The sequence below is a fragment of the Schistocerca nitens genome, chromosome 8 (genome assembly GCF_023898315.1).
Source record: "Schistocerca nitens isolate TAMUIC-IGC-003100 chromosome 8, iqSchNite1.1, whole genome shotgun sequence".
Lineage (NCBI taxonomy): Eukaryota > Metazoa > Arthropoda > Insecta > Orthoptera > Acrididae > Schistocerca > Schistocerca nitens.
In genome coordinates this window covers 224,721,644-224,748,189 of record NC_064621.1, presented here as the reverse complement: position 1 = coordinate 224,748,189, position 26,546 = coordinate 224,721,644, and the positions used below count along the sequence as shown (strand labels likewise).

The following is a 26,546-nucleotide window of genomic DNA, read 5'->3' as shown; positions in this document are numbered from 1 at the left end:
CGTCCATAAACAGCCCTTTCTAATCTACCCCAGGCATGTTCGAAAGGGTTCATGTCTGGATAACATTTTGGCCACTCTAGTCAAGCGATGTCTTTATCCTGAAGGAAGTCATTCATAAGATGTGCACGATAGGGGCGCGAATTGTCGTCCATGAAGACGAATGCCTCGCCAATATGCTGCCCATATGGTTGCACTATCCGTTGGAGGATGGAATTCACTTATCTTACAGCCGTTACGGCGTCTTCCATGACCACCTGCGGCGAAAGTCGGCCCCACATAATGCCACTCCAAAACAGCAAGGAACCTCCACCTTGCTGCACTCGCTGGACGTTCAGCCTGACCGGGTTGCCTCCAAATACGTCTCCGGCTATTGTCTCGTTGAAGGCATATGCGACACTCATCGGTGAAGAGTACGTGGTCCATTCGGCATGTTAACAATTAAAATGTTCTGAGAAAAAAAAGTGGGGCATTACATACTGAACGACACTCATAGGTCGCCGGATTGTGGTAATGCACTTTCTTCCTTTACAGGTCTGCAAACTCAAGTTCGAGTACGTGATTCCCCATCACAACAAGCATTTACTGGATGTTTCACAAAGTGACATAGACCCTCCGTTGCGCGCCTTATGAATCATTGGTGAACAGTTAGTACACATGCCAGGGGTGGGGGTTATTTTCCACAAAGTGCATTAACACACATGCGAGTTACTAATAATACCGATGAAAGAAACGCGTATATTCAAAATCTACGTACATCTCCGAGCACTGTTCTGTACTGCTACAGGGGAACCTGCATCGTTCTTTGGACAACTTCCCACACAACGAGTGTTGCTCGCTTTTCATTTTGCAGACTGGCTATATCTCCCCAACGTTTCCTGTCCAGTTCTGTTATGTGAGTGGATGTACCAACTTCAATCTGAATAGGCCCAGAGGCTTAAACTGTCTCCCTCTGCAACAGAAATTGGCCACCTAGGTGTTAACAGAACTCTACCTATTCCAACTTTAAGTCAAGAAATGCACTTCAGAAGATCAGTCCCATTCCATGGTACATAATCAAACCCACCTTAGGAGATAGTGGACGTGTGGTAAGTGGCTCCACTCAGCGCAGCCCACTCTACAAGTGTCACCAGCTCCTGAGAGGAAGAGATTTACGAAGTCTACGAGTAACACAGTTAATGGTGAGAGACGTGCTAAACTTTCTGTTTATTCATTAATTCAGCACCAAGTTACTACAAAACAATTACAAGGCGTTACAATACGGCAACAACGATAAGACTGTAGCAACGTGCCGCATTTATCAATCCAATCCCTTTTCAATCAACACTATAAAGATCACATACAGCACACAACATACGAGGTGCGACAATAAAGTAATGAGATTGATGTGAAAAAAAATGTTGCTTACCGTTTTAGTCAAGTTTAGTGTTGTCTCCTTCAAAGTAGTTCCCTTCTGATTGCACACACTTTTTCCAGCGCTTCTGCCATTGATGTTAACATTTCTGGAACTCATCTTCTGTAATATCCTCCAAGACCCTCGTCACAGCTTTTTGGACATCCCGTGTTGTTTGAAAATGGTGTCCCTTGACCGACGTTTTAACTCTCGGAAATAGAAAAAAGTCGCACGGAGCGATTGTGGTGGAATAAGGTGGCTTTGGTAGTACTGAAACTTGTTTTGAGGTTAAAAATTGCAGTATGGGATGGCGCATTATCGTGATGCAGAATACAATTATCAGCAATGTTGGCATGGACACGAAGAACTCTTTTCTAAAATTGCTTTGTAGTAGTATTGGTTAACTGTTTCTCCAGGAGGAACCCACTCTTTATGAACAGCTCCCTCGGAATCAAAGAAGCACACAAGCATGCATTTCACTTTTAGCTTTGACATGCGAGCTTTTTTTGGTCTGGGTGATCCCTTTGAGCACCATTGCGAACTTTAGTGTTTTGCCTCTGGATAGTACTGAAAAAACCAACTTTCATCACCAGTGATAACACGGTTCAATAATTCTGGATTGATTTCCGTTTGCTCTAACAAATCGTCCGCCGCACTTTTTCGTGTTTCTCGCTGTTGTGGTGTGAGATTTTTGGGGACCATTATTGCACAAATCTTTCTCATTCCAAGATCTACAGTTATTATTAGACGAACCGTTTCTCGATTGATGTTCAGTTCTTCTGCAATCATTTTCACGGATAATCTTCGATCAGATCATACGAGTTCACACACCCTGGCCAAGTTGACATCCGTCTGTGCGGTTGATGGTCGTCCACTGCGGTCTTCATCTTGAACATTCGTTCTGCCTTCACTGAACATTTTATGCCAACGAAAAACTTGAGCTCTTGACATAACCTCCTCTCGAAAAGCCTTCTGAAGCTTACCGTAAGTTGTCGTCGCGTTTTCAGCCAACTTAACGCAAAAAGAAATGGCATACCGTTGCGTAATATTATGCAGTTCCATTGCCGTGACGAGAGAGACAAACACGTGTTAACTTATTACAGCACAACTCACGACTGATCAGTTGCATCGATGTGCCGCTTGGACTAGAAGCAGCTTATAGACCAAGGCCAAAGATATTGTGCCTACGCAAGCCTGCAGGGTTGCCACATCTTGCAAATAAAATCAGTCTCATTACTTTATTGTCGGACCTCGTATTACACACTTCTCATCCATTGTTTTTTGTACATAATGGGAAGGACAATTTAAAAAAGTTAAAATCACGGAGGGTAAAATTGTCTATATTAAAAGTGAGTGGAACTCCAAATCCGCAATAGCTGTTTATTGTGTTTTCACTGTATGACGACGGTTTCATACCCTGGAGATGCATCTTCAGGTCATACAAAACTAATACTTCATGTGCCAAGAATTCCAAGGTACAAGTGCGTGTAAAAATGTGTCACTCCTCGGTAAAATCTTGGATGAAACGGCAGATGGGCCTCCGATCCGAGCGATGTGTGATCACTAATACATCAAAACACAGTCAAAAGACGAGCTCGGACAGCTCATGACAGTCTACATACGATAGGATAAAACCATCGTCAAAATCCGCGAGAGAAACAAAGACGCACAAACATTGAGAATCGTCAACATACTACAATGACTGTAATGCTAGCGCTGTGACGTGTAGTTCTATTTGACGCATGCCAATATACATACAGGAAATGAATAGCAATGAAATCCTAACCTTAAGTTAAAATATTTATTGTAAGGATAGGTTATGTGCCAATGGTGGTGGTGTATTTATTTGAGTAAATAATTCTAGCGTGCTTATGATTCCGAATGTGAAGATCGGTCAAAAACGATAATCAGATGCTTTTACAAACCACGTGGATTAGGAGCTGTAGTGTAAGACCACTTCAGAGAGCACCTGCAGAATATCGTTAACAACTTGATCATGCCGTTGTAGTAGGGGGCGACTTCAACTTGCCAAGCATAGATTGGGAGAATCACGCAATCAAAATTGGTGCTAAAGACGGCGATTCGTGTGACATCCTGAATGTCTTGTCCGAAAATTACTTCGAGCAGATAATTACAGAACAAACTCGATAGGTAAACATCTTAAGACCTCCCAGCTGCAAACAAACCTGATATTATCGAATCAGTTAAAGTAGATGAAGGTAGGTACTGGTGATCACAAAGCCGTGATAGCAGCTGCGATTACCGATACTAGGAGCAATGTTAAGAGAAAGGCAGGAAAATATTGTTGCTTAGCAATAGTGACAGAATACACATTGCAGAGTATCCGAGGAGTGTGTGTGTGTGTGTGTGTGTGTGTGTGTGTGTGTGTGTGTGTGTGAGAGAGAGAGAGAGAGAGAGTGAGAGTGAGAGTGAGAGAGAGAGAATTCCTAAGAGACCAAACTGCTGAGGTCATCGGTCCCTAGACTTACACACTAGTTAAACTAACTTGAATTAATGTATGCTAAGAACACACACACACCCATGGCCGAGGGAGGTTCAAATGGCTCTGAGCACTATGGGACTTAACTGCTGAGGTCATCAGTCCCCTAGAACTTAGTTAAACCTAACTAACCTAAGGACACCACACACATCCATGCCCGAGGCACGATTCGAACCTGCGACCGTAGCGGTCGCGCGGTTCCAGACTGTAGCGCCTAGAACCGCTCGGCCCCCCCGGCCGGCCCCGAGGGAGGACTCGAACCTCCGGCGGGAGGGACTGTGCATCGTGACATGGCGCCTCAAACCACGCGGCTATATGAGTAGTAAACAGTATTTAGTGCCGCGGACAAAGATGTGCAGCAAAAACGGAGAAAAAATTCAAAAGCATCGTTCAATATGCCTTAGACAAGTATGTACAAAGTAAGGTCTTTAACTGTGGTTTAATAGCCGTGTTAGAAATCTGCTATGTAAACAACCAGAGCATTATATATTCAAGAAAGGTCAAAACCTGGCAGACAAACGAAAGTTGAACAGAGCGAAACTGTGAGTAGGGAGGTCGATGAGACAAGAGTTCAATGATTTTGAAGGTATAATTTTGTCAACTGATCTGACTAAAAACACTGAGAAGTTTCGGTCTTAAGCATATCAATAAGCGGTTCGAAATCATCTATTCATTCACTCAGTGATCATACAGGCACTGAACAGAAAATCACAAAGAGAAGGCCGAAGTACTGAATGCGGCCTTGCGAAATTGTTTCACGCGGAAGATCGTATCTCCTTTCCATCACAGTACAAATATCAAAATGGAAGATATTGAGATAAGCGATCGTGGAATATAAATGCACTACAATCGCTTAGTAGTGGAAAGGCATCAGGACCAGACGAGGTAGTTGTAAGATTCTATAAAGATTACGGGAAAGAACTTGCTCCCCTTTTAGCAGCAGTTTATCGCAGTTCTATGGAGCAACGAAGGGTACTTAGCGATTGGAAAAAAAGCGCAGCTCATTGCCGTTTTCAAGAAGGGTCGTAGGACATATGAATATAATTATAGGGCCTTCTGTCGTTCAAGATTTCGAGCCTCCAACTGTGGCGGATTTGTTTACCATGAACATGTTACAGAACACTTGTGGGTGTCCCACAAAAATACTCATAATTATAGGGCTACGTCGTTGACGCCAATCTGCTGTAGAATTATGGAACATTTTTTATGATCACGAATTATAACGATTCTGAAGAAATTGGTTGGTTGATTCATGGGAGGGGAGCAACCAGCGAGGTCATCCGTCCCCATCGGATTTGGGAAGAATGGGGAAGGAAGTCTGTCGTGCCCTTTCAAAGGAATCATCCCGGCATTTGCCTGAAGCGATTTAGGGAAATCATGGAAAACGTAAATCAGGATGGCAGGACGCGGGTTTGAATCGTCATCCTCCCGAATGCGAGTCCAGTGTGCTAACCACTGCGCCACCTAGCTCGCTGCCTCTTACGTGGAATGACCGCATAAAACAAATAGTAGGACAAGCAGATGAGAGAATGAGATTCATAGCAAAAATCTTAAGGAAATGTAAGTCATCCACGAAGGAAATGGCTTACAAGGCGCTTTTTCATCAATATCGGATCTTTACCAGGTAGGACTGATAGAAATGACAGAGAAAATCCAACGAAGAGCGGCGCGTTTCGCTGCGGGATCGTTTGGTCGGCGAAAGAGCGTTCAGAGATGCTCACCACACTCTAGTGGCGGACGCTACACAGAGGTTTACTACTGAAATTTCGAGAGAGCACTTTCCAGGCAGAGTCTGACAACATTTAATTATGTCCACCTACATACATCTCGCGAAATGACAATGACGAGATAATTCGAGCAACTAGAGAGACTTACCAACTATCATTACATGTTAATGAAGAAAAGACAGAATACCTGCCCATAAATAAGAAAACCAGAAAAGATGCACCTCTGACTATAGATGGATTCAATTTCAAGACTATTGACCACTACAAGTACCTACGAAGTATTTTTAGTAATAACAACAGAACATATATAGAAATAAATGCCCGTTTATCAAAAGCAAACAAGACACTTTTTAGTTTCAACAAAATTCTAAGAAAAAGATCACTTAGCAGTAACTTCAGAATCCGCTTATATCAATCGACCATTATACCTGTGATGTTATATGGATGTGAAACATTAATATTTAGAAAGAAGGATGAAGAAAAGCTGTTAATATTTGAAAGAAAAGTACTAAGGAAAATTTTTGGACCTGTATAGGACGAAAATAACGTGGAATAGAGAATAAGAAGAAATGAAGAATTAAGAGGCAGTAAAAATACCGTAACATCGTCGAAGTGCTCAAGAGGAGAAGGTTGAATTGGGCAGCCCATATAGCAAGAATGGCAGAGAATAGACAACCTAGATGGCATTCAGCAGAACAATAGATGGAACGAGACGAAGAGGGAGACCCAGAATCAGATGGCGGGATAACATTCGGAAGGAGGAGGAGGAGGATATTAGTGTTTAACGTCCCGTCGACAACGAGGTCATTAGAGACGGAGCGCAAGCTCGGGTGAGGGAAGGATGGGGAAGGAAATCGGCCGTGCCCTTTCAAAGGAACCATCCCGGCATTTGCCTGAAGCGATTTAGGGAAATCACGGAAAACCTAAATCAGGATGGCCGGAGACGGGATTGAACCGTCGTCCTTCCGAATGCGAGTCCAGTGTGCTAACCACTGCGCCACCTCGCTCGGTCATTCGGAAGGACACAACTAGGATGAACAGCAACAGTAACTGGACAAACAGCGCATTGGACAGGCAGAAGTGGTTGGTTGGTTTGGGGAAGGAGACCAGACAGCGTGGTCATCGGTCTCATCGAAGTAGGGAAGGATGGGGAAGGAAGTCGGCCGTGCCCTTTCAGAGGAACCATCCCGGCATTTGCCTGGAGTGATTTAGGGAAATCACGGAAAACCTAAATCAGGATGGCCGGACGCGGGATTGAACCGTCGTCCTCCCGAATGCGAGTCCAGTGTGGCAGAAGTGGAAGAGGCTCATAGAGCAGGCGTATGGTCGATAAGGCCCTTGCCACGTGTAAAGTAAAAAGTAAGTACCGACAATCATACGGGTCATTCGCGAGAGAAACAGGGAAGGGGGAAATCACTTAGTCAAGTGATACGTTCCGCCACACACCGTCAGGTGGCTTGCGGAGTATGGATGCAGAACGTATTTTTTCATTTAACAACTGCAAATAAGTAAGGATTTAATAAAATGAAAATAGCTCCATTACATAAAACGAATTGAGTGATGTTACTCTGTCTACTCACGTAAGAGAATTGGACAGGCAATGCTGTGGAGATACAGTCAGTCTGCAAAATGAAAAGTGAGCAGCAGTTGTGATGAGGGAAGTTGACTTTCCCGAAATAACGCTACAGCTGCCTTACAAGATGATTCAAATGGTGTTCTTAACCCATTTCAGAAAGCAGAAAACATTATCTACAATTTTCTACCATTAAAACATTTTTATATAATCTGCGATTTTTTCATCCCCCGCAATGTGGAAACTGCCATTTTTCCATCCCCTGGAACGCGGAACTGTTAGTCCTACAGAAAAAAATGAATAGGCCTTTTCTTGTAGGAAATTTAATATAATTTAATTTTGTGCTGAGAAACATTTTCGCTGCAAGTCGTGATTTCCGATTTATTCATGAAAAATATAAAAAGTTACTTTTAAAGGTACCCACTCCAATGTTTGCATCCTACCCGTGGGGATTTTTAGTTTAAGATTCCCTCCAACCACTGTACAAAAATCTGCGACTACATGATTTTTGTACGAGTCATAATTTGTAGCTGTTGATGACCGCCGGCGAATCCTGCCCCTCTATCCACTGTGTGTGTGTCCTCGCATGCTCGTCTTTTCCTCTCTCTCCTACGTCTTCTCTCACGTCCATTCTGCCAGTTTTCTCAGTTTAAATCTACCTGCCTAGAATTAGTCTTATAAAGAGATATCACCAACCTACCCTTTTTTAGGAGAAAAAGCAGGCTTGTAAGACATCAACCGCAGCAATCGAGCTCGCATGAAAATTCGGGCAGTTGGAAACTAGAAGTACAGCTTTTAAACTTTCGCACGCACCAATTATTCCTGTTGCACGTTATTTTCTTTGAATTTTAATGCTAGCATTGTTAAATTTAAGTACATTTGCCGGATATGCGCTATTTTTCAAAGTATTAGCTTTATAAAATTGTAAATAGAAAATCATTAACTTCTTTACATAATAATTCAGCAGGATGGGTTCATTCATTTTGATTTTGAGGCGTACATATAGCTGCAGAATATCAATACGAGAGTACTGTTAAAATAATGTGAACACACTGAGGATGCGCGTGAAACTGACATATTATGCACTTATCTTCTTCTTCCTCGCTTCATTTATTAATCATATTGCCTGATACGCTACTCAGTCTCTTATATTGTCTTCCAATATTTCTTCCCGGCGCATTTGTAGCTGAGAACCTTTACCTCGCGTCTTTCTCCACTCGTACGGTCAAAACGTTTCTTCCGTTTTCTCCTATTTTTATTTTTCCCGTTTAGGTTGTGTATGCCTAAATCTTTCCGTATTACCTCACCTCCTTTACCATCTTCCATTGCGCATCCTTCCAATCTTCTTCGAAACCTCATTTCTTGAGTCTATATTACAATTTCTTGCCGTCTAATTGTCGCCCGTCGCCCATGCTTTATTTTCACAAGTAAGGGCTGGCACTACTTTTTCGCGTAGAATAACGTGTTCTGTTAAAAGATTTCAGAACACCTTGGGTAGGCGTGGCTCCCTCCCCGCTCCTCTTCCCTCTCCTCCCGCGAATAAAATGGCTCTGGTTGTCACTCCGTCGTACAGTACTACGCGCCCCAGCATTAGGCGGCTGCGGAGGGCGGAGCAATTGACGAACGATTGGTGCGTGCCAAAGTTTAAAAGCTGTCCTTAGAAACTCTTAACTGCGTATTGTGAGAATTATGGTCGAAATTTTCGAGCAGGGTCGATTTCTGGGGCTGAGATCGTGCAAGTGTGCCTTTTTTTCTCCTTAAAATGAAGTCACTTCGGTGATGTAATTTTCGTGTAAGATTTCTTTTTTGCTATAGTCGCTATCATTTCCACTGTTAATGTTACAGTAATTTCAAGTTTTGGATTTCGTGATAAATGTAAGACTTCTTACATACCTGTAGCGATGATGATAGTGTAAATTATTGTTGTGACATCAACCTTCACAATCATTCAAGGGCGAGCAGGCGAGTTACCTGCGAAATCATGCTGCTGGGTGTCAAAACCGCTAGCGTAGCATTCAGCAATACAGCAGTCTGTCGCATCGATGGGCTACGTTTCCAAGTACCGTGCCACAAAGATGGCCAGAGCGACTATTAAATGCTCGACGCTCAGCCATTGGCAGCACTTGTTCTTTGACTGGTTCCTCGAATTCCGACTTCAGCTGACGCTGACCTTCAACCTTGAGAAGCAGCGTCATCAGCTGGCCGCTGGTCTACGCGTCGTCAGCTAGAGGTGATGGTCCCGGGTCTCGAGTCGATGCCGCCGACTAGAGTCACCTCGAAAGTATCATCATCTGACACTCCGATCGACTTCGACTGACCGCCTGTTGAGAGCCGAAAACAGTCCAGCGCTAACTTGCTGACCGCCGGGCTGACGACATCCAGCCGCTGTCTGGAGTAGCACACACGTCGCCGGGACACCGACATCTGCCTCTCGTGCGGAAGTCAAGCTAAAGAAAGAATGTTTACACTGAACGAACGCTCCTGAATCCGCGCTCGCCGTCGCACTGGTAAAACGCAACCAACAGTTCTCGCATAAGCCATTCTGGCACGGAAGGGGTCTTCCTGCCTAGTGTTCGCATTGCAGACATAAATATACACGGTCTAATGACAGTAATGTGACCATAGACTACGCTGGACATCAATGAGCAATAATCACTCACAGACGTAAGATGGGAGCACTAGCAGTGGAGGGTACATAAAGCGTGTCGGGGAGGGAGGTGGGCAAACAATGCAGTAGTTGTCGTAACGCGGAAACGGGGCGATCTATCTGACGTCTAAAAGGACATGGTCACTGGCTATCGGTCCAAGGGTAGAATCATTTCCGAAACGGATAAACCTGTAAACTGCTGGCGTGCCGCAGTGGTTGAAGTACTGGGTGCCCCAAATAGAATGACTCGATTTTAAAATAATTATTTATTAGGAAGAAGGGCTTAACACTAACAAATTGCATATTTAATTACTCAGAAAAGACAGAAGTTTATAAAAATCCATCATAAATGCTCAATATGTCCTCCATGGACTGCACGGACGACATCTAGCCGATAGCCGAATTCATCCCAAACTGAGCGTAAGGCGTTTTCTGTCACTAAAGCTACAGCAGCTGATATTCTGGTTTTTAGTTCATCAGTGTCACAACGTAAGGGAGGAACGTAAACACATTGTTTAACATATACCGACAGGAAGAAATCATATGCTGTTAAGTCACAGGGGACCTAGAAGGCCAAGAGTGTAAAGTCTGGTCTCGCGATCCTGTACGCCCTATCCAACATTGAGGCACGTTGGCATTGAGGAAACTGCCCACGTTGTTGTGCCAGTGCGGTGGTGCTCCATCTTGCTGATAGATGAAATTGTCAGGGTCAAGTTGTGGGAATAACCAGTTCCGTAGCATTGCAAGATATGATTGCCCTGTTACGGTTTCTTCCTCAAAAAAAGTAGGGTCCATAAACCTTGCTTTGCGAAACAGCACAAAAAAAAATTCACTTTTGGTGAATAACGTTCGTGTTCAATTGTTCCATGAGGATTTTCGAGCCCCCATATACCCCCATTATGACGGTGAACCTTACCACTAATATAGACAGTTAACTCATGGCTGAATATCAACCGTGACATAAAGGTGTCATCTTTCATGTCCTCTAAATAGCATTGCTAAAGTCCACAAGCTTCACATTGTCCGTATCTCGAAGAGCTTGTACCAGTTGTAATCGGTAAGGTTTGAGGACTAAACGACGCCGTAACACAAGCCACACTGTCATGCGCGGTAACGCAAGTTTTCGGCTAGCACGGCGCGTAGACTTGCGGGGGCTCCGCTCAAATGCTCATCGGATTTGTCCCACTGCTCAAGAACGCGTGGCCGGCCAGGACTTTTGGCTTTTCAGAGGCAGTTTTCTTCAAACTGGTTATACCACCGGCGAATGTTGCTTGGTGATGGTGGTTTACAACGAAATTGAATATGAAACGCCCGCTGAACTGCGATCACCGATTGAGTACGACTCAATTCACTAACACAATATGCTTTCTGTTGCGCGGACGCCATATTGCGCGAGACTGGCTGCACGCTCCAGGTCAGCGCTCGTAGCGACATCTAGCGGATTTTTTTCTGAAACTCTAGACCATCCCGATTACATCTAGCTCTGTTTCAGTTACCCTGTGACATTTGTCTCAATATTATTACAAATTAAGAGCGGGTCATTTTTTTTTCGGACAGCCTGTATACGATGCACGGCAACATGGTGTAATCCAAAACCTCGCCGAGGCAACGGTAGTGCTCCGCGGGCCATAAACAACAGGGGTGAACGACCGCTGTGAAGATGTGTACGGAATAATAGACCTGCAACTGCTGAGCAATTGTCCGCCCAGATGAGGAAAGCGTCTCCTTGACGACCGTTCAGCGAACGTTGCTGCGTATGTGCCTCCGCAGCAAGCACCTGGTTCATGCACCCATGCTGACTGCTGTTCATTGCCGAAGATGACTGATATTTGCAGGCCAATACCGCAACAGGACGTCCACAGAGTGGCAGCAGATTGCCTTTTCAGACGAATCAGGTTTTATGCTCCACTGGACAGATGGTGTCGGCATGTACGGAGTGAAACGGCTGAAAGCAAACACCGTGTAACAATCGTAGTAAGGGTCTAGGTCGGCAGAGGGACCGTTATGGTCTCGGGATTGTTGTCGTAGGATTCCTTGGGTGATGTCATTCTGGAAAGCGCTATCGATCAACACAAGTATGTACCTATCCTTGGGGACCATGTCCACCTCCGCATGCAGTTTGTTTTCCTTCAGCACGACATCTACCAGAAGGACAATGCAACATGTTGCACAGCTCGCAGTGTACGTGCGTGATTCGAAGAGCAGCAGGATGAGTTTACCGCACTCCTCCGGCCACCAAACTACCCGGAATTAAACCCAATAGAGAATCTGTACGGCTACCTCCATCGAGCTGCTCGTGCTATGGATCCTCAATCAAGAAACTTTATTACTTAAGTGAATGGCCGAAGTCCCTCAAACCTTCATTCAGAAGGATGGACATACAATAACTTTGCTAACTGTTTGTGCGCCACCATGATTAAAGTGTACTGTGCATGGCAATATGTCACCGAGGCACCTGTGGTGCAAAGTAGATCACAGATGACATGGGCTAATGATGGCTCAGAGATGTGCATGGGCAAATAGACAAGCAACTGTTGAACAGCTGACTGCCCAGATGGATCAAGGAGCTAGCAACAGCGTCTCCTCAACAATCGTTCAGTGAACGTTACTGTGTACGAGGCTCTGCGGCACGTCCTGGGTCGTGCACCCATCTTGACTGCTGTTCATTGGCAACAAAGACGAGAATTTTCATATGTCCTTTGAATGGTGACAGGTGGCCCTTTCAGATGAGTCATGTCATGCTCCATCGTGTAGATTTCCGATGATGTGTACGGTCCTGCAACAATCGTCGGAAGGGTCCAGTCCGGAGGAGTGGGTGTTATGCATTGGGGAAGTCTCTCAAGGCATTCCCTGCATGACCTCATCATTCTGGAAGGCACAGTGGATCAACAGTGGGGTTGGGGGTTGGGTTGGGTTGTTTGGGGAAGGAGACCAGACATCGAGGTCATCGGTCTCATCGGATTAGGGAAGGACGGGGAAGGAAGTAGGCCGTGCCCTTTCATAGGAACCATCCCGCACCTTTGCCTGGAGCGATTTAGGGAAATCACGGAAAACCTTAACCAGGATGGCCGGACGCGGGATTGAACCGTCGTCCTCCCGAATGCGAGTCCAGTGTGCTAGCCACTGTGCCACGTTTCTTTTTTCCTTGGCACGATGGAATTTATCAGCAGGACACCGCAACATGTCTCACAGCTTGCAGTGTTCGTGTGTGGTTTGAAGAGCACCAGGATCAGTTTACCATACTCCTCTGGCCATCAAACTCCCCAGATTTAAACACAGTCGAGAATCTGTGAGACAACCTCGATCACGCTGCTTGTGTCTTCGACCCTCAACTGATAAATTTAGCACAGCTGGTCACGGCACTGAAAGCGGCATGGCTCGACGTCCCTGTCGGTACCTTCCAGAACCTCACTGGCACTCTTCCTCCACATCTGGCAGCGGTCCGCGCTGCAGAAGGCGATTGTTCAAGGCTTCTGACAGGTGGTCACATTAATGTGACAGGACAGTGTAGAATGGAGCATGCCTAGTTACATTTAAGAGAGGGCCTGCTGCTCTAATCTTGCCAGGGTAACTAAATCGATAAATAAATAAAGTGACAATGGACGCACGATCTAAGCTTGAAATGACCCTTTGCGGGCTTGAAATGACCCATTGCGGCATATCGGCAGACTGAACATGGTACTTAAGCGACAGCCTAACTGCACAAAGAAATGCAGGTTTACATTTACCTGTAGTACACATATGACTTTACGTAACTCCCTGTGGTCTAAAGCTTTCTGAGGATTAGGCAAAAAGCACAAATACTATTCTGGTCAGGTCAAAGAGAAATAAAAGGTTGGTGCAAGCGGTATCAAAATGAAGAGCCACGGCATCCTTGACACTATAACGAATATACGAAACCATTAATCCCAATGGCTTAACTGGGAAGGAGATGCTTACCTTGACGGCTCCTATCTCCTCCTTCCGGAACTTCTCCAGCGGCAGAATTATTTGCTCGTAGGCGCGGTCCAGCTGCAACAATAAAACGAACGACGTCAGAGGTGGAAAACCACACACATGCACAGTAGACAAGATAGGGGAAAGAAAGCTGTTACGCCAGACAATTTATGTAGCAACACTTTGTAATTTGTCTCTACTTGATTCCGGAATTACTGCGGTAATTCTAGCGGCATTTAGAACCGGTGTTACATTTATTCCCAAAGTTTACCTGAGGATTAGTGCAAATCACATATGCCTATCCAGCTGGTGACAAAGATTGGGAGTTAAGCAACTTTGTTGGCATTCATGATTTTAAAGGTACCATCAAGATCAGCTGCGGCAGACCGGAAGTTGTCCGCTGATGGTCGGTTTCATACGCAAGTCTGAACAGATTAGTTCCAATACTGACAGAAAAACCGGTGCCAGTATAGTGGAACCTCCGATAAAAACATGACGACAGCATACATATCGCAAACTGAGTTATTTACTTTGTAAATTCGACATACCAAGTGATCTTTCCATTTAAGCTCTGAGGAAGTGCTGTTTTCTTTTGTTTGGACGCAGTTCTGAGCTGAAATATGAACTCGAGGAGAACACTTTTCTTGTGATACTATCCTTTCCCCGGTCTATCCAAGTGTACCATTGAAAACCGTTACTAAATGATTTAAATGAACTTGTTTTAAACCAATCTTACTGAACTGTTTTAAACCAATCTTACTGAACTGTTCAAATGGCTCTGAGCACTATGGGACTCAACTGCTGAGGTTATTAGTCCCCTAGAACTTAGAACTAGTTAAACCTAAACATCACAAACATCCATGCCCGAGGCAGGATTCGAACCTGCGACCGTAGCGGTCTTGCGGTTCCAGACTGCAGCGCCTTTAACCGCACGGCCACTTCGGCCGGCTACTGAACTGTTTTAAACCACCGGTGCACCTTTGTATTGATAGTCTTACAGTCCAGTCGTCTTGGAATATTGCTGGATGCAGTTAGAAAGCTAATTAATTATTGGTTTCGGAGCAATTTCGCGGGTCAAAGCAATGCTGGCAACCTTATTTACACCAGTTTTAATGGTGTACCAGTGCAGAGAATTAATCCGGGCGGCCAGCAAACGTTTCCGAGTAAAGCCGCGCAGCAATACGTCGTGTAATTTGGTCTCGCGCGCGCTACACTTCGCTATGTACGAGGACGTGCAGATAAATAATGCCTCCGAAATTTTTTATGCGAAAACGGTTACAGCTTTTTAAATGAAACAAACGTTATTCACATTCTAACGAGCGTCCGGGAAGTAAGGACTAATTTGAATTTTGCACCATTTTGTCATATGGCGGTTGGCAGCCGTGATTATTTCGTGTTTTGTTATCTGCGATCCTTCCCATTAGTAGCTTGGTAACTTTTGAGTGGTGAGCATTGTTGTTTGATGTTTAGTTTCGTCATGGAGCAGATGACAACTGAGCAACGTATCCAAGTGATAAAAAGTCACTACAAAAACAGTGAAGGTATTACGGCAACAGTTTGTGAATTTCGTGTGACACTCGGACGCAATACTGCTCCGACCGAATCATCAGTTCGGAAGTTTGAGATTAGGGGTTCTGTTTCAAATGTTAAGAAAACAGGACAACAGCGTTCTGTTGTAACATAAGAAAACATTACTGTCGTGCACGACAATGTGATCGTATGCCCTAGGAAATCGGTTCGCCGACGAGCTCAACAATTGAATTTATCACCAACTTCTCTGTATGAAATCCTTTAAAAAGATCTGAAAATGTATGCGTACAAGATTCAACTTATATAAGAGTTGAAGCTTGCAGATCATGGAAAGAGACATCAATTTGCTCAATGTGTATTGGCTCGACAAGCGGAGAACGATAATTTTACAAAGAGTATAATTTTCTCAGATGAGGCGCAATTCCACCTCAGTGGGTACGTCGATAGGCAGAACTGCAGAATTTGGAGTAAAGAAAGTCCGCTAGTGACTGCAGAAGATGAGATGCATCCACAACGCACGACAGCGTGATGTGAGTTCTGGGCAGGAGTGATCGGCCGTACTTTTTTGCAAATTACGAGGGGGCTGTCGTCATTGAACGGCGACCGTTACCGAAACATGCTTTCTGATTGGTTTTTTCCTTTTATTGATAAAAATGACGATTTTTGGTTTCAACAAGCTGATGCGGCATGTCAGACATCCCTCCACTATTTTCGCTTGCTTTTTCCACCGTCGTCCTTCCGCTGGTCGTCAATTCGCAAAAACGAAATCTGTAGCCTTTAGTCAAAGAGCACATTTGCTTCAGCACCCGCTCGCCGACCTCTGAGACTCTTACAATATCACAGCGAATCAGCAATAAGAGCTCCTGAATAAAAGCAGTGAACCAAACACAGAAAAAAATGTAAGAGATACATGTCTATTCGATAGTCGTCGTTTCTTTATGACCGCTAAACCCTCTATCCACCACTATTTAAACAATGAGATTCCTACATTTAAAAGAGCTTCAAACGTCTGATTACCTTACAAATGAGTAAATGTGTTAAATATTTGGCGTTAAGCGAGCGATAGTAAATTTAGAAAAGGTTAGAAATAATGTTTTTGAAATTATGGTTAAAGTTTATTGGAAATCGTTAAGTGCTGTCATTATCAAACACTGATTGAGTAGGTCCGGGTAATATCAGTTTCGCTTTAAGGAACGATAGTTATGCATGCAACTCAATGTTTGTGAGCCATATCGCCTGAGCCATCTGTCGTACAATGATATAAGCTTGCACGTACGTTCAGTGGTATATGTGCATACTGTCTGCAAATTGTGCTGCGCTTACATTTTATAGGAAAAACGGTAATAAATGAAAAAGACATGCCTGGTGATAAAGATTTATTGCATTAACAGTGAAAATGTAGTAAGCGACAAACTTATTTCTTTTTATCATTTTGTCGGCGATGTCACGAGAAAATGTTTCCTAAAGTTTTGAAATTATGTATAAAGTTTGTTTCCAAAAGTTTTGAAATTCTGTATAAGGTTTGTTTGAGGTCGCTACGTGCTCTCATTGAGAACCACTGGATGAAATTGGTCTGGATAATTTGCGCGCCGTGACTTGCATGCTCCCAAAACATATACACATACCAAACACAATATTACACCTCCTAATGAGTAGGTAATGATCGGATTTCAATTTTTTTAATTTGGTGAATAATTCCATTGAAATACTGTAGATTAAATTTATGTTGCCCCTGGAAGTCGTTATTCCACGTTGGTGAAATGATACTGGATTTTGAGACTGTGGCAAAGGCGTACATTAACAGACGCAGAGCGAGGGAAACGCGTCTTCTCGTAGGCAGAAGATACAACACGACAGGGTAAGAGAACTAACGTACTTCTGGACGTTAGGTGGGGACGTACGCAAAATTCGTCAAAAATGTTGAAATTCTTTTTTGTCTCAAGATGGGTCCACAGCATGTCATAAATATTGTCCGCAATTTCCAGAATTTAATCCATGCTACAAATGATGTAAACGTCATCTTGTTTCAATAAATGCACAGTGCCACTGCCACTTTTCTTCACGGCTCTGTCCTTGTGTCCGCCTGCTTAGCTGAGTTATAACGTGTTTGCCTACATGCAGCGGGCCCCGTTTCGATTCTGGACCGGATTGGAGACTTTCTCCGTTCGTGGATGGGGAGTTGTGTTGTCCTCATCATCACCACTGACACGCAAATCGCCCAATGTGGCGTCACCTGAAATAAAACTTGCAAGTCGGCGGCCGAACTTTCCCGGCCATCAGTGCCACACGATATCATATCTGTCCTCGTTTGTACTATTTTATTATTTCCTACCATCAGAGACGACATCTGTACAGTATAGAAGGCTGTGAGCCCATTTACGATGCGATTAATTACGATTTATTAAAGAAAGGCACACATGTTGGAACACAAAACCTGAATGAAAGTTTTAATAGCTTCGTTTTATTCATCCACTATTGTCAAAATTTACTCTTACGATACTTGTCTGCTATTCATTGATGGTAACACTGGAAGAATCAGGAACCTTATGAGACTAGGGTTTGATGCAGGTCGCTTCTCTGAACACCTATTGAAAGAGAATGATGATGTACATCTAGCTAGCTCCGATGTGTCAGTGAACTATATTCCCAAAAGAGGACGCCACAAGGATCAGACTAGAAGAAAAGAGCTACATGAAGACCAAAATGATCAAATGTATGGTTATGGCCAACATTAAGGTTCAAAATGGTTCAAATGGCTCTGAGCACTATGGGACTTAACATCTGAAGTCATCAGCCCCCTAGAACTTAGAACTACTTAAACCTAACTAACCTAAGGACATCACACACATCCATGCCCGAGGCAGGATTCGAACCTGCGACCGTAGCGGTCGCGCGGTTCCAGACTGAAGCGGATAGAACAGCTCGCCCACACCGGCCGGCTACATTAAGGTACATGTACATTTTAGAATGTTCAAATTCCGGGCTTGCAGCCGGTCGCCGTTTAATTCATCCGACGATATTTCGACTGGCTACCCACCAGCCGTCTTCAGCTGAGCCATCGCAGACTGACGAAGAATTTCTCCGTTCCGCAAACATTTAGTTTAAAATAGCAAGAATCCTCCGTGAGCTTCAGGTGAAAGTGATTTTCCGTCCACCGTCTAAGATTGCAGACGTTTTCAGATCAGTGAAACACGACTTGCCATTACGGAAGGCCGGAATTTACGAAATAAGTTGTCAATACGGTACGGTCTACATATAACAGATACACGCGCTGAGAAAGAATACTGCACTTGGCATCAAAGTTGCACTCGGCCTTTTCCAACCAACCAAGTTCTCTATTGCTGAACACTGTATTTCCACTGGACATTGAATGGAGTATCACAGGACTATGATTCTGGCAACAGCAACATGTTTTTGGGACCACTTTTGTTAAAGAATCCGTGGAAATATGACAGGCGGGAAAGTGATGAACCGTGCTACTGGCTACTAGCTGGACAACGCATGTAACCCCGTCATCTCCACGATTTGTTCTAATCGAAGATGACAAGAGTGCATCAACATCCGCGACGAGCGGTAATGCAGAGAACATTTGGGTTCCGCGGTTCCACCAGCGTGGACGCTGTCGCCTTGGAGTTTGGTCCGTCTGTCAACTTGACTTTTGACGTATGCGCGGAACACTCGCAGCGCGCTATATAAAGTTCGGGAACACTTTCGAGTATTTATTGAACAAGAACCAAACACTACAGATATCACACATATGTCATTTTGAAGAGAAAACCTGAAAGTTCCATGTATACCGCCACAGCATAGTTTGGTACCTTGCCGATAGTCAGCACTAGTCGCAAACATGGCGAGTTCAGGTGCAGAGCGAGTTGTTCCATGAAATGGCCTCTCCGAGCACCAGATCTCACTCCGTGTGACTTTTTTCTGTGGGGCATATTAAAGATCTGGTGTATGAACCGCCTCTACCACGTGATGCAGCAGAGCTCCGGGAGAGAACACGGGAAGCGACTGCCACAGTCAACGATGCCATGTTGGGACGGGTATGGCAAGAATTCCATTACCGTATTGAGGTCTGCCGGGTCACTCGTGGTTCGCATATCGAATGTTTGTAAAAAAAACTTTCAGAGTTTCTCTTCAAAATGCAATATGTATGACATTTGTAAAATGTTTAGTTCCTGTGCAATAAATAATTGGAAGTGTTCCTGAACTTTATGTATACCCTGTATTGCGGAACGGTAGAAGTCTTCTTCAGTCTTCGATGACTCACCTGATGATGGCTGGCAGGTGCCCAGTCCGAAGATTGTAAGATGAATTAAATGACGACCGGTTCCAAGTCCGATATTTGTTTGAACATAAAGCTACATGTTAAATCCTCAAAAAATCTTTTCTGTGTATTTGCCGCAACTTTGTCAGTGCATAAGGAACATCTTCTAATGAATCATTGAAGATAAAAAGGTGAAATTTGCTACAGACCTTGATAATACACTACTGACCATTAAAATTGCTACACTAAGAAGAAATGCAGATGATAAACGGGTATCCATTGGACAAATATATTATACTAGAACTGACATGTGATTACATTTTCACATTTGGGTGCAACCACCTCTGGCCGTAATAACGGCCTTTATACGCCTGGGCATTGAGTCAAACACGGCTTGGATGGCGTGGACAGGTACAGCTGCCCACGCAGCTTCAAAACGATACCACAGTTCATCAACAGTAGTGACTGGCGTATTGTGACGAGCCAGTTGCTCGGTCACCATTGACCAGAAGTTTTCAATTGGTGAGAGATATGGAGAATGTGCTGGCCAGGGCAGCAGTCGAACATTTTCTGTATCCCGAAAGGCCCATACAGGACCTGCAACATGCGGTCGTGCATTATTCTGCTGAAATGTAGGGTTTCGCAGGGATCGAATGAAGGGTAGAGCCACGGGTTGTAACACATCTGAAATGTAACGCCCACGGTTCAAAGTGCCGTCAATGCGAACAAGAGGTGACCGAGACCTGTAACCAATGGCACCTCATACCATCACGCCGGGTGATACGCCAGTATAGCGATGACGAATACACGCTTGCAATGTGCGTTCACCGCGATGTCGCCAAACACGGATGCGACCATCATGATGCTGTAAACAGAACCTGGATTCATCCGAAAAAATGACTTTCCTCATGTCAGCACGTTGTAGGTGTCGCCACCGGCACCAACCTTGTGTGAATGCTCTGAAAAGCTAATCATTTGCATATCACAGCATCTTCTTCCTGGTGCAGCAATTTTAATGGCCAGTAGTGTAGTATATACTGTGGTACCAAATTCTTCAAAATTCATTACCTGCAAATTTATTTGTTTGACAAATGAAAATTGCTATGAAACCCACGTATCAATTTTAAATAACTGTTGTGAGAATTCTAACACTGATCCTAAAAAAAACTGGCACACAAATTTATTTATCTAATTACTAAAAATAACGTACCATATTTTGAAAGTGATAACTGAAGTAAACTAGTGATAACTGAAGTAAACTTTGAGAAAATGTTCCTTGCGTCACACCGTGTGTTCTAAAAGTATTCAGAAACGTCATGATCATATTAGCTGGAAAAAAGAAAGAAAAAAAAAGAGAAACCCCAGATTATAGCCAATAATGTAATGACATTTGCAAAATTTGGTTCAATTAACTTTCAAACAGCAAAAGTTACACTAGCTTATATGCACCCGCGTACTTTCTCATGCGTCTCCCATTAACCCTTGAACCGTCTTCGTTGATTTTTGTCTTCGGCCAATTTTCGCGCTCCCTCTGTGTCTGCGCAGTTGATTCGAGCGCATGCAGTGACCGTTCAGGGCAAGCACTAAAATGTACTTTTTTCCGTTTTCGTCTTCTTGTGCTGAAATAACCCGAGCCTCGAGGAAAGAGCAGCGGCACCGGCGGCCTCTTCCTGTTATCCCGGCGGCGGCCGCCGGGAGACAAGCTGAGCGTGGCGCAGGCGCCCGGCACGTGCGGCCCACGTGCGGCTCGGCTCGCCCGTCTGCAGCGATCGTTACGAGAGTTCGGCCACGCGCCTTTCCCGGTTCGATACACGTGCGGTCTTTGCTCGCCACGCGTGCCACGGCATCCGTCACCCGCCGGCCGCTCATGCTCTCCGCCGAAAGTTAATTTCCGCTGCCTCCGGGACATCCTAAGCCGGGCGATAAAGCGATCGTCTCGTGGAGAGGCGATGCGCGGCGAAACTACGATCGAACGCGCTGTTCGCAGCTGGTCGATTCGGGGATGTGATCTTCAGTGTAATCTCGGCTGTCTCTCATTTTTGTATTAAACCATAAAACCCCTCACTTCCGACTCTTAACAGAGTCTAACATATATGTGTAAAACAACACAGTCTGACTAGTTAACAAAAAAGCTTATGGTTTCAGGATTTGGCGTTAAGCATATACGCGACAAAAAGTTTAGAAAAGGTTTGAAATTATGTGTTAAGTTTGGAAAAATTGGAAATTTGTGGTAATTCCTATGGGACCAAACTGCTGAGATCATCAATCCCTAGGCTTACACACTACTTAATCTAACTTAAACTAACTGACGCTAAGGACAACACACACATCCATGCCCGAGGGAACACTCGAAACACCGAACGAGGGGAGCCGCGCGAACCGGAGCAATGCGTCCCAGACCGCACGGTTACCCGGCGCGGCTGTTACGTTTGTTGGTAATAGCTAAGATCTCCATTTCTCAAATGATGGATTAATATAGTTTAGGTAATTTGCGCTGCCTCATGACATACACAGTCTGTAATTGTAATACTTCTCTTACTGTGTTAAACAGTTAACCTAGGATTATAGCTCAGAACGAGTAGATTATGAGACCATTTTAAATTTTTTAATTAGCTCGATAATTACTATGAAATACTGAAAATAAAATTTTGTTGTCCCTGGAAGCCGTTAGACAAGCAATCTTCAACTGGGTCCGTCCACCATGAAGCGTGTTAGCCATTTAGTAAGATCTACATATACTACTGAATGTAAGTGCTAAATAATCGTCATATTGTCAACACATCGTTCAGGAAATATACGTCAGATCTGTGAAAAACTTGCTTTTGGTTGAAACTAAACGCTAATTACCCAAGCTACACTCATCCCGTGATGGATAATGGGAGTACTTCGCGACTTCCTACAAACTTTAAACAATTTCAAATGCAATTTTGTCAAATAAAGACATAGTTGCAGACCGTGGCTGTTAAACGAAATAAATTGTTGATGATGTCCAGCACCCACCCAAAAATTGGTTTTAGGTGTCATCATTTAAAAAGTACCATTATCGGTTTCGAATTTGTCGTAATTCATCACCTGACGGTTTTTTCATGCTTTCATCAAAACATACACTACTGGCCATTAAAATTGCTACACCACGAAGATGACGTGCTACAGACGCAAAATTTAACCGACAGGAAGACGATGCTGTGATATGCAAATTACTAGCTTTTCAGAGCATTCACACAAGATTGCCGCCGGTGGTGACACCTACAACGTGATGACATGAGGAAAGCTTCCAACCGATTTCTCATACACAAACAGCAGTTGACCGGCGTTGTCTGGTGAAACGTTGTTGTGATGCCTCGTGAAGGAGGAGATGTGCATACACCATCACGTTTCCGACTTTCATAAAGGTCGGATTGTAGCCTATCTGATTACGGTTTATCGTATCGCGACATTGCTGCTCGCGTTGGTGGAGATCCAGTGACTGTTAGCAGAATATGGAATCGGTGGGTTCAGGAGGGTAATACGGAACGCCGTACTGGATCCCAACGGCCTCTTATCACTCTAGCAGTCGAGATGACAGGCATCTTATCCGCATGGCTGTAACGGATCGTGCAGCCACGTCTCGATCCCTGAGTCAACAGATGAGGACGTTTGCGAGACAACAACCATCTGCACGAACAGTTCGACGACGTTTGCAGCAGCATGGACTATCAGCTCGGAGACCATGGCTGCGGTTACACTTGACGCTGCATGCCAGACAGGAGCGCCTGCGATGGTGTACTCAACGACGAACCTGGGTGCACGAATGGCAAAACGTCATTATTTCGCATGAATCCAGGTTCTGTTAACAGCATCATGATGGTTGCATCTGTGTTTGGCGACATCGCGGTGAACCCCCATTGGAAGCGTGTATTCGTCATCGCCATACTGGCGTATCACCCGGCGTGATGGTATCGGGTGCCATTGGTTACACGTCTCGGTCACCTCTTGTTCGCATTGACGGCACTTCGAACAGTGGACGTTACATTTCAGATGTGTTACGACCCGTGGCTCTACCCTTCATTCGATCCCTGCGAAAACCTACATTTCAGCAAGACAATGCACGACCGCATGTAGCAGGTCCTGTACGGGCCTTTCTGAATACAGAAAATGTTCGACTGCTGCCCTGGCCAGCACATTCTCCAGATCTCTCACCTGGCTGAGCAACTGGATCGTCACAATACGCCAGTCACTACTCTTGATGAACTGTGGTATCGTGTTGAAGCTGCATGGGCAGCTGTACGTGTACACGACATCCGAGCTCTGTTTGACTCAATGAATGTCCAGGCGTATCAATGCCGTTATTACGTCAGAGGTGGTTGTTCTGGGTACTGATTTCTCAGGATCTATGCACCCAAATTGCGTGAAAATGTAATCACATGTCAGTTCTAGCATAATATATCTGTCCAATGAATACCCACTTATCATATGCACTTCTTCTTGGTGTAGCAATTTTAATGGCCACATTTATGTTGGTATTTCACTGAAAATATTTTTAAATGTGCTCTTACCATGTTTCGTTTTACCTTTTATTAACACTGTTTTAAACTACAAATATTTACAAAAACTTTCATTTTATGTTCACCTTTAAAAAGTCTTAAATCACTGTAAACACCTCCTCTTTCTGTTTCTTGTTTTTTTTCTTAAGTTTTTATTGTTATCTGGCTGAAGAGCGGATTGACTGTAGCGCTGACAGCCGCCATATGGGACGCGAGAAAAAGAAAGCTCAGACTGTCCTCACATTATCTTCAGGTTATTCTCCGATTACACCGAGTGTAAATAGTACGAAGCCCCTGAGGCTTGGCTTTACGGTCCGACCTCGATGCTAGTGGTACTATGGGGGGGGGGGGGGGGGGGAGAGAGAGAGAGAGAGAGAGAGAGAGAGAGAGAGAGAGAGAGAGAGAGAGAGAGAGAGAGAGACTCCAGGATGCAAAGTTATGTATGCTTTTTATCGAACATATTGTAAATAAATACATTTATGTCTTAATCCTACTACATGTTTGATGTTTTTTTAGTGACCATCTACCTCGTGTTAGCGACAGGCATGACAATAATGGGTGAAAAAACTTTCACACCACCCTCATGACAAAGATCGCCTATTAAGGTCGCGCACTGGTAATACTGAACTCGTCAACGGGAGTACAACGGTGCTTGATATTTTTTTTTTTTTTTTTGCAAGTTGATTATTGTAAGACGTAGGTGATATAAAATAAATAAGGTGGCATACTTCTGTTATTTTGTTACTGTCTTTCCATAATGGCATAGGAGGTAGTGTTTTGGGATAATTCTTCAGACAAAGCCTTAGTTTCCTGAGCCCAAAGTCACTAGTATGAATGATTTGTGGTGTGAAGGAAGGAAAATTAGGGTTGTCCTGAATTTCTGAAGACGAATGCCAAGCTGTCGCCTATGGTTGATTTCTATCCCCATCCATCTCTCAGCTATAGCTCGTTCTCCGTCTCTAATTACCACGTCGTGGATGGGACTAATTTTTCATTCCCTCTATTCTGCGTTTTCTTTTATAAACCTCTTCTTTTTCAATACTCTTTTGACCACAGGAAATTATTATCCACAGTAATGGAAGTAGAAATTAAATCTGTATTCTCTGTGGAATTCATTAGCACACACTTCTATCCCCAACAGAGAGTGGGGCAATGCGGTTTGTATGGTCGGTCAGCCTACGTGAAAGGATAATTTCCAGCTTCGGTAATATGCGTATTGTCACTCTACAGTACAAAATGCCAATCTCACACGGGATAAGTTTCGCTGTATGCTACTAGCTGGCTTGCGCGACGGCTGCCAAGCGAAGTCCATCGACTGCAATCCTGCTTAACTGCACGGAACTTCGCATGTTTCCCATCGTAGTCCCTTGTAGGGTTCTCTGAATGCTAGTCGGACTGGCCAATCAGGAATCCTGTTGGCGTCTGACGTAACAGCCTAGAAGGCGAGGTGTCACAGAGAACGCTGGTTAACGTATGAGACAAGTTAACCTTTAAGTAGACATGCTGTTTTTGTTAACATGCAGTCACGTGTGGGGTCTAGAAGTATCCAAGACGAGTTTAGGTATGTTTATAAAAGATTATTGGAAATAACTTACCATATTTATTAGTTGAATCGTTTATTGTGGTTATATTAATCAGCCTTAACGGAAATTTTAAGTTGCAAATACACTTCTCGGGTTTGCCGCTGGATCGTATTGTGTAAATCCCACAATATTTCATCAATGCAACTGCCCGACTTCTTCAGGTGGTGGTAGTTGCTGCTGTCACCGCTGTAAGATACGACCGAATATAATCGCGCGGCGACGTCGGAATTTATCAGGCCAGCAGCAGGCAATACAGGTGTGCGGGAAGACGCTCGCACCTGGAGGAAAGCGGCGCTGCTAGTGCTCCCTGCTGGGAGCCGAAGGAAGGCATCTCGCACGTGCGCTGCGGGCAATGACTATGCTGCCGGAGCTCCTATGTGTAAAAGCTAAATTAAATCTCAGCACTACGTTGCGTCGAGTCATGAATCGGAAGTTCCTGTTTCCTAACCTGCATCCCTCTTGATATGATTATCCGCCATACGGATACGTATGGCCTCCTTTACAACACAGTCCCTGAAAAACACACACACAGGAGAGAGAGAGAGAGAGAGAGAGAGAGAGAGACCCCAAGACCTGCCTTTTCCTCATTCGGGCCTTGACAGCCCACTCCACTCTCATCCTCTACGACTCCCAAGAACTCTAAGTTACCCCTATAGCAAGTGAGCATGGCTAAGTGCAGCGTTCCAAAGGAAAGGTTGTGTGTAGTAAAATGTGTAAATGTTACGTACTATCAACTCGAAACCAGTGCTATGTTCATTTAGTGCGTTAACAAGATGCAATGAACACATGAAAAGGATAGGAAAGTAGCACTCTATCTTCAGGCCACAAGTAGCCCATTGGGACCATCCGACCGCGGCGTCATCCTCAGCT

General features: G+C 44.3%; 1 protein-coding gene across 2 annotated transcripts in view; it reads right to left on the bottom strand.

Moving 5' to 3' along the window:
- The window catches only part of LOC126199279 (rho GTPase-activating protein 10), a 596,616-nt gene that overhangs the window by 138,135 nt on the left and 431,935 nt on the right, over positions 1-26,546 (bottom strand). For both annotated transcript variants that reach the window (XM_049936087.1, XM_049936088.1), the window contains exon 3: positions 13,777-13,848. In XM_049936087.1, coding sequence (XP_049792044.1) covers positions 13,777-13,848 — 72 coding nt within the window. The remainder of the gene's footprint in view (positions 1-13,776; positions 13,849-26,546) is intronic.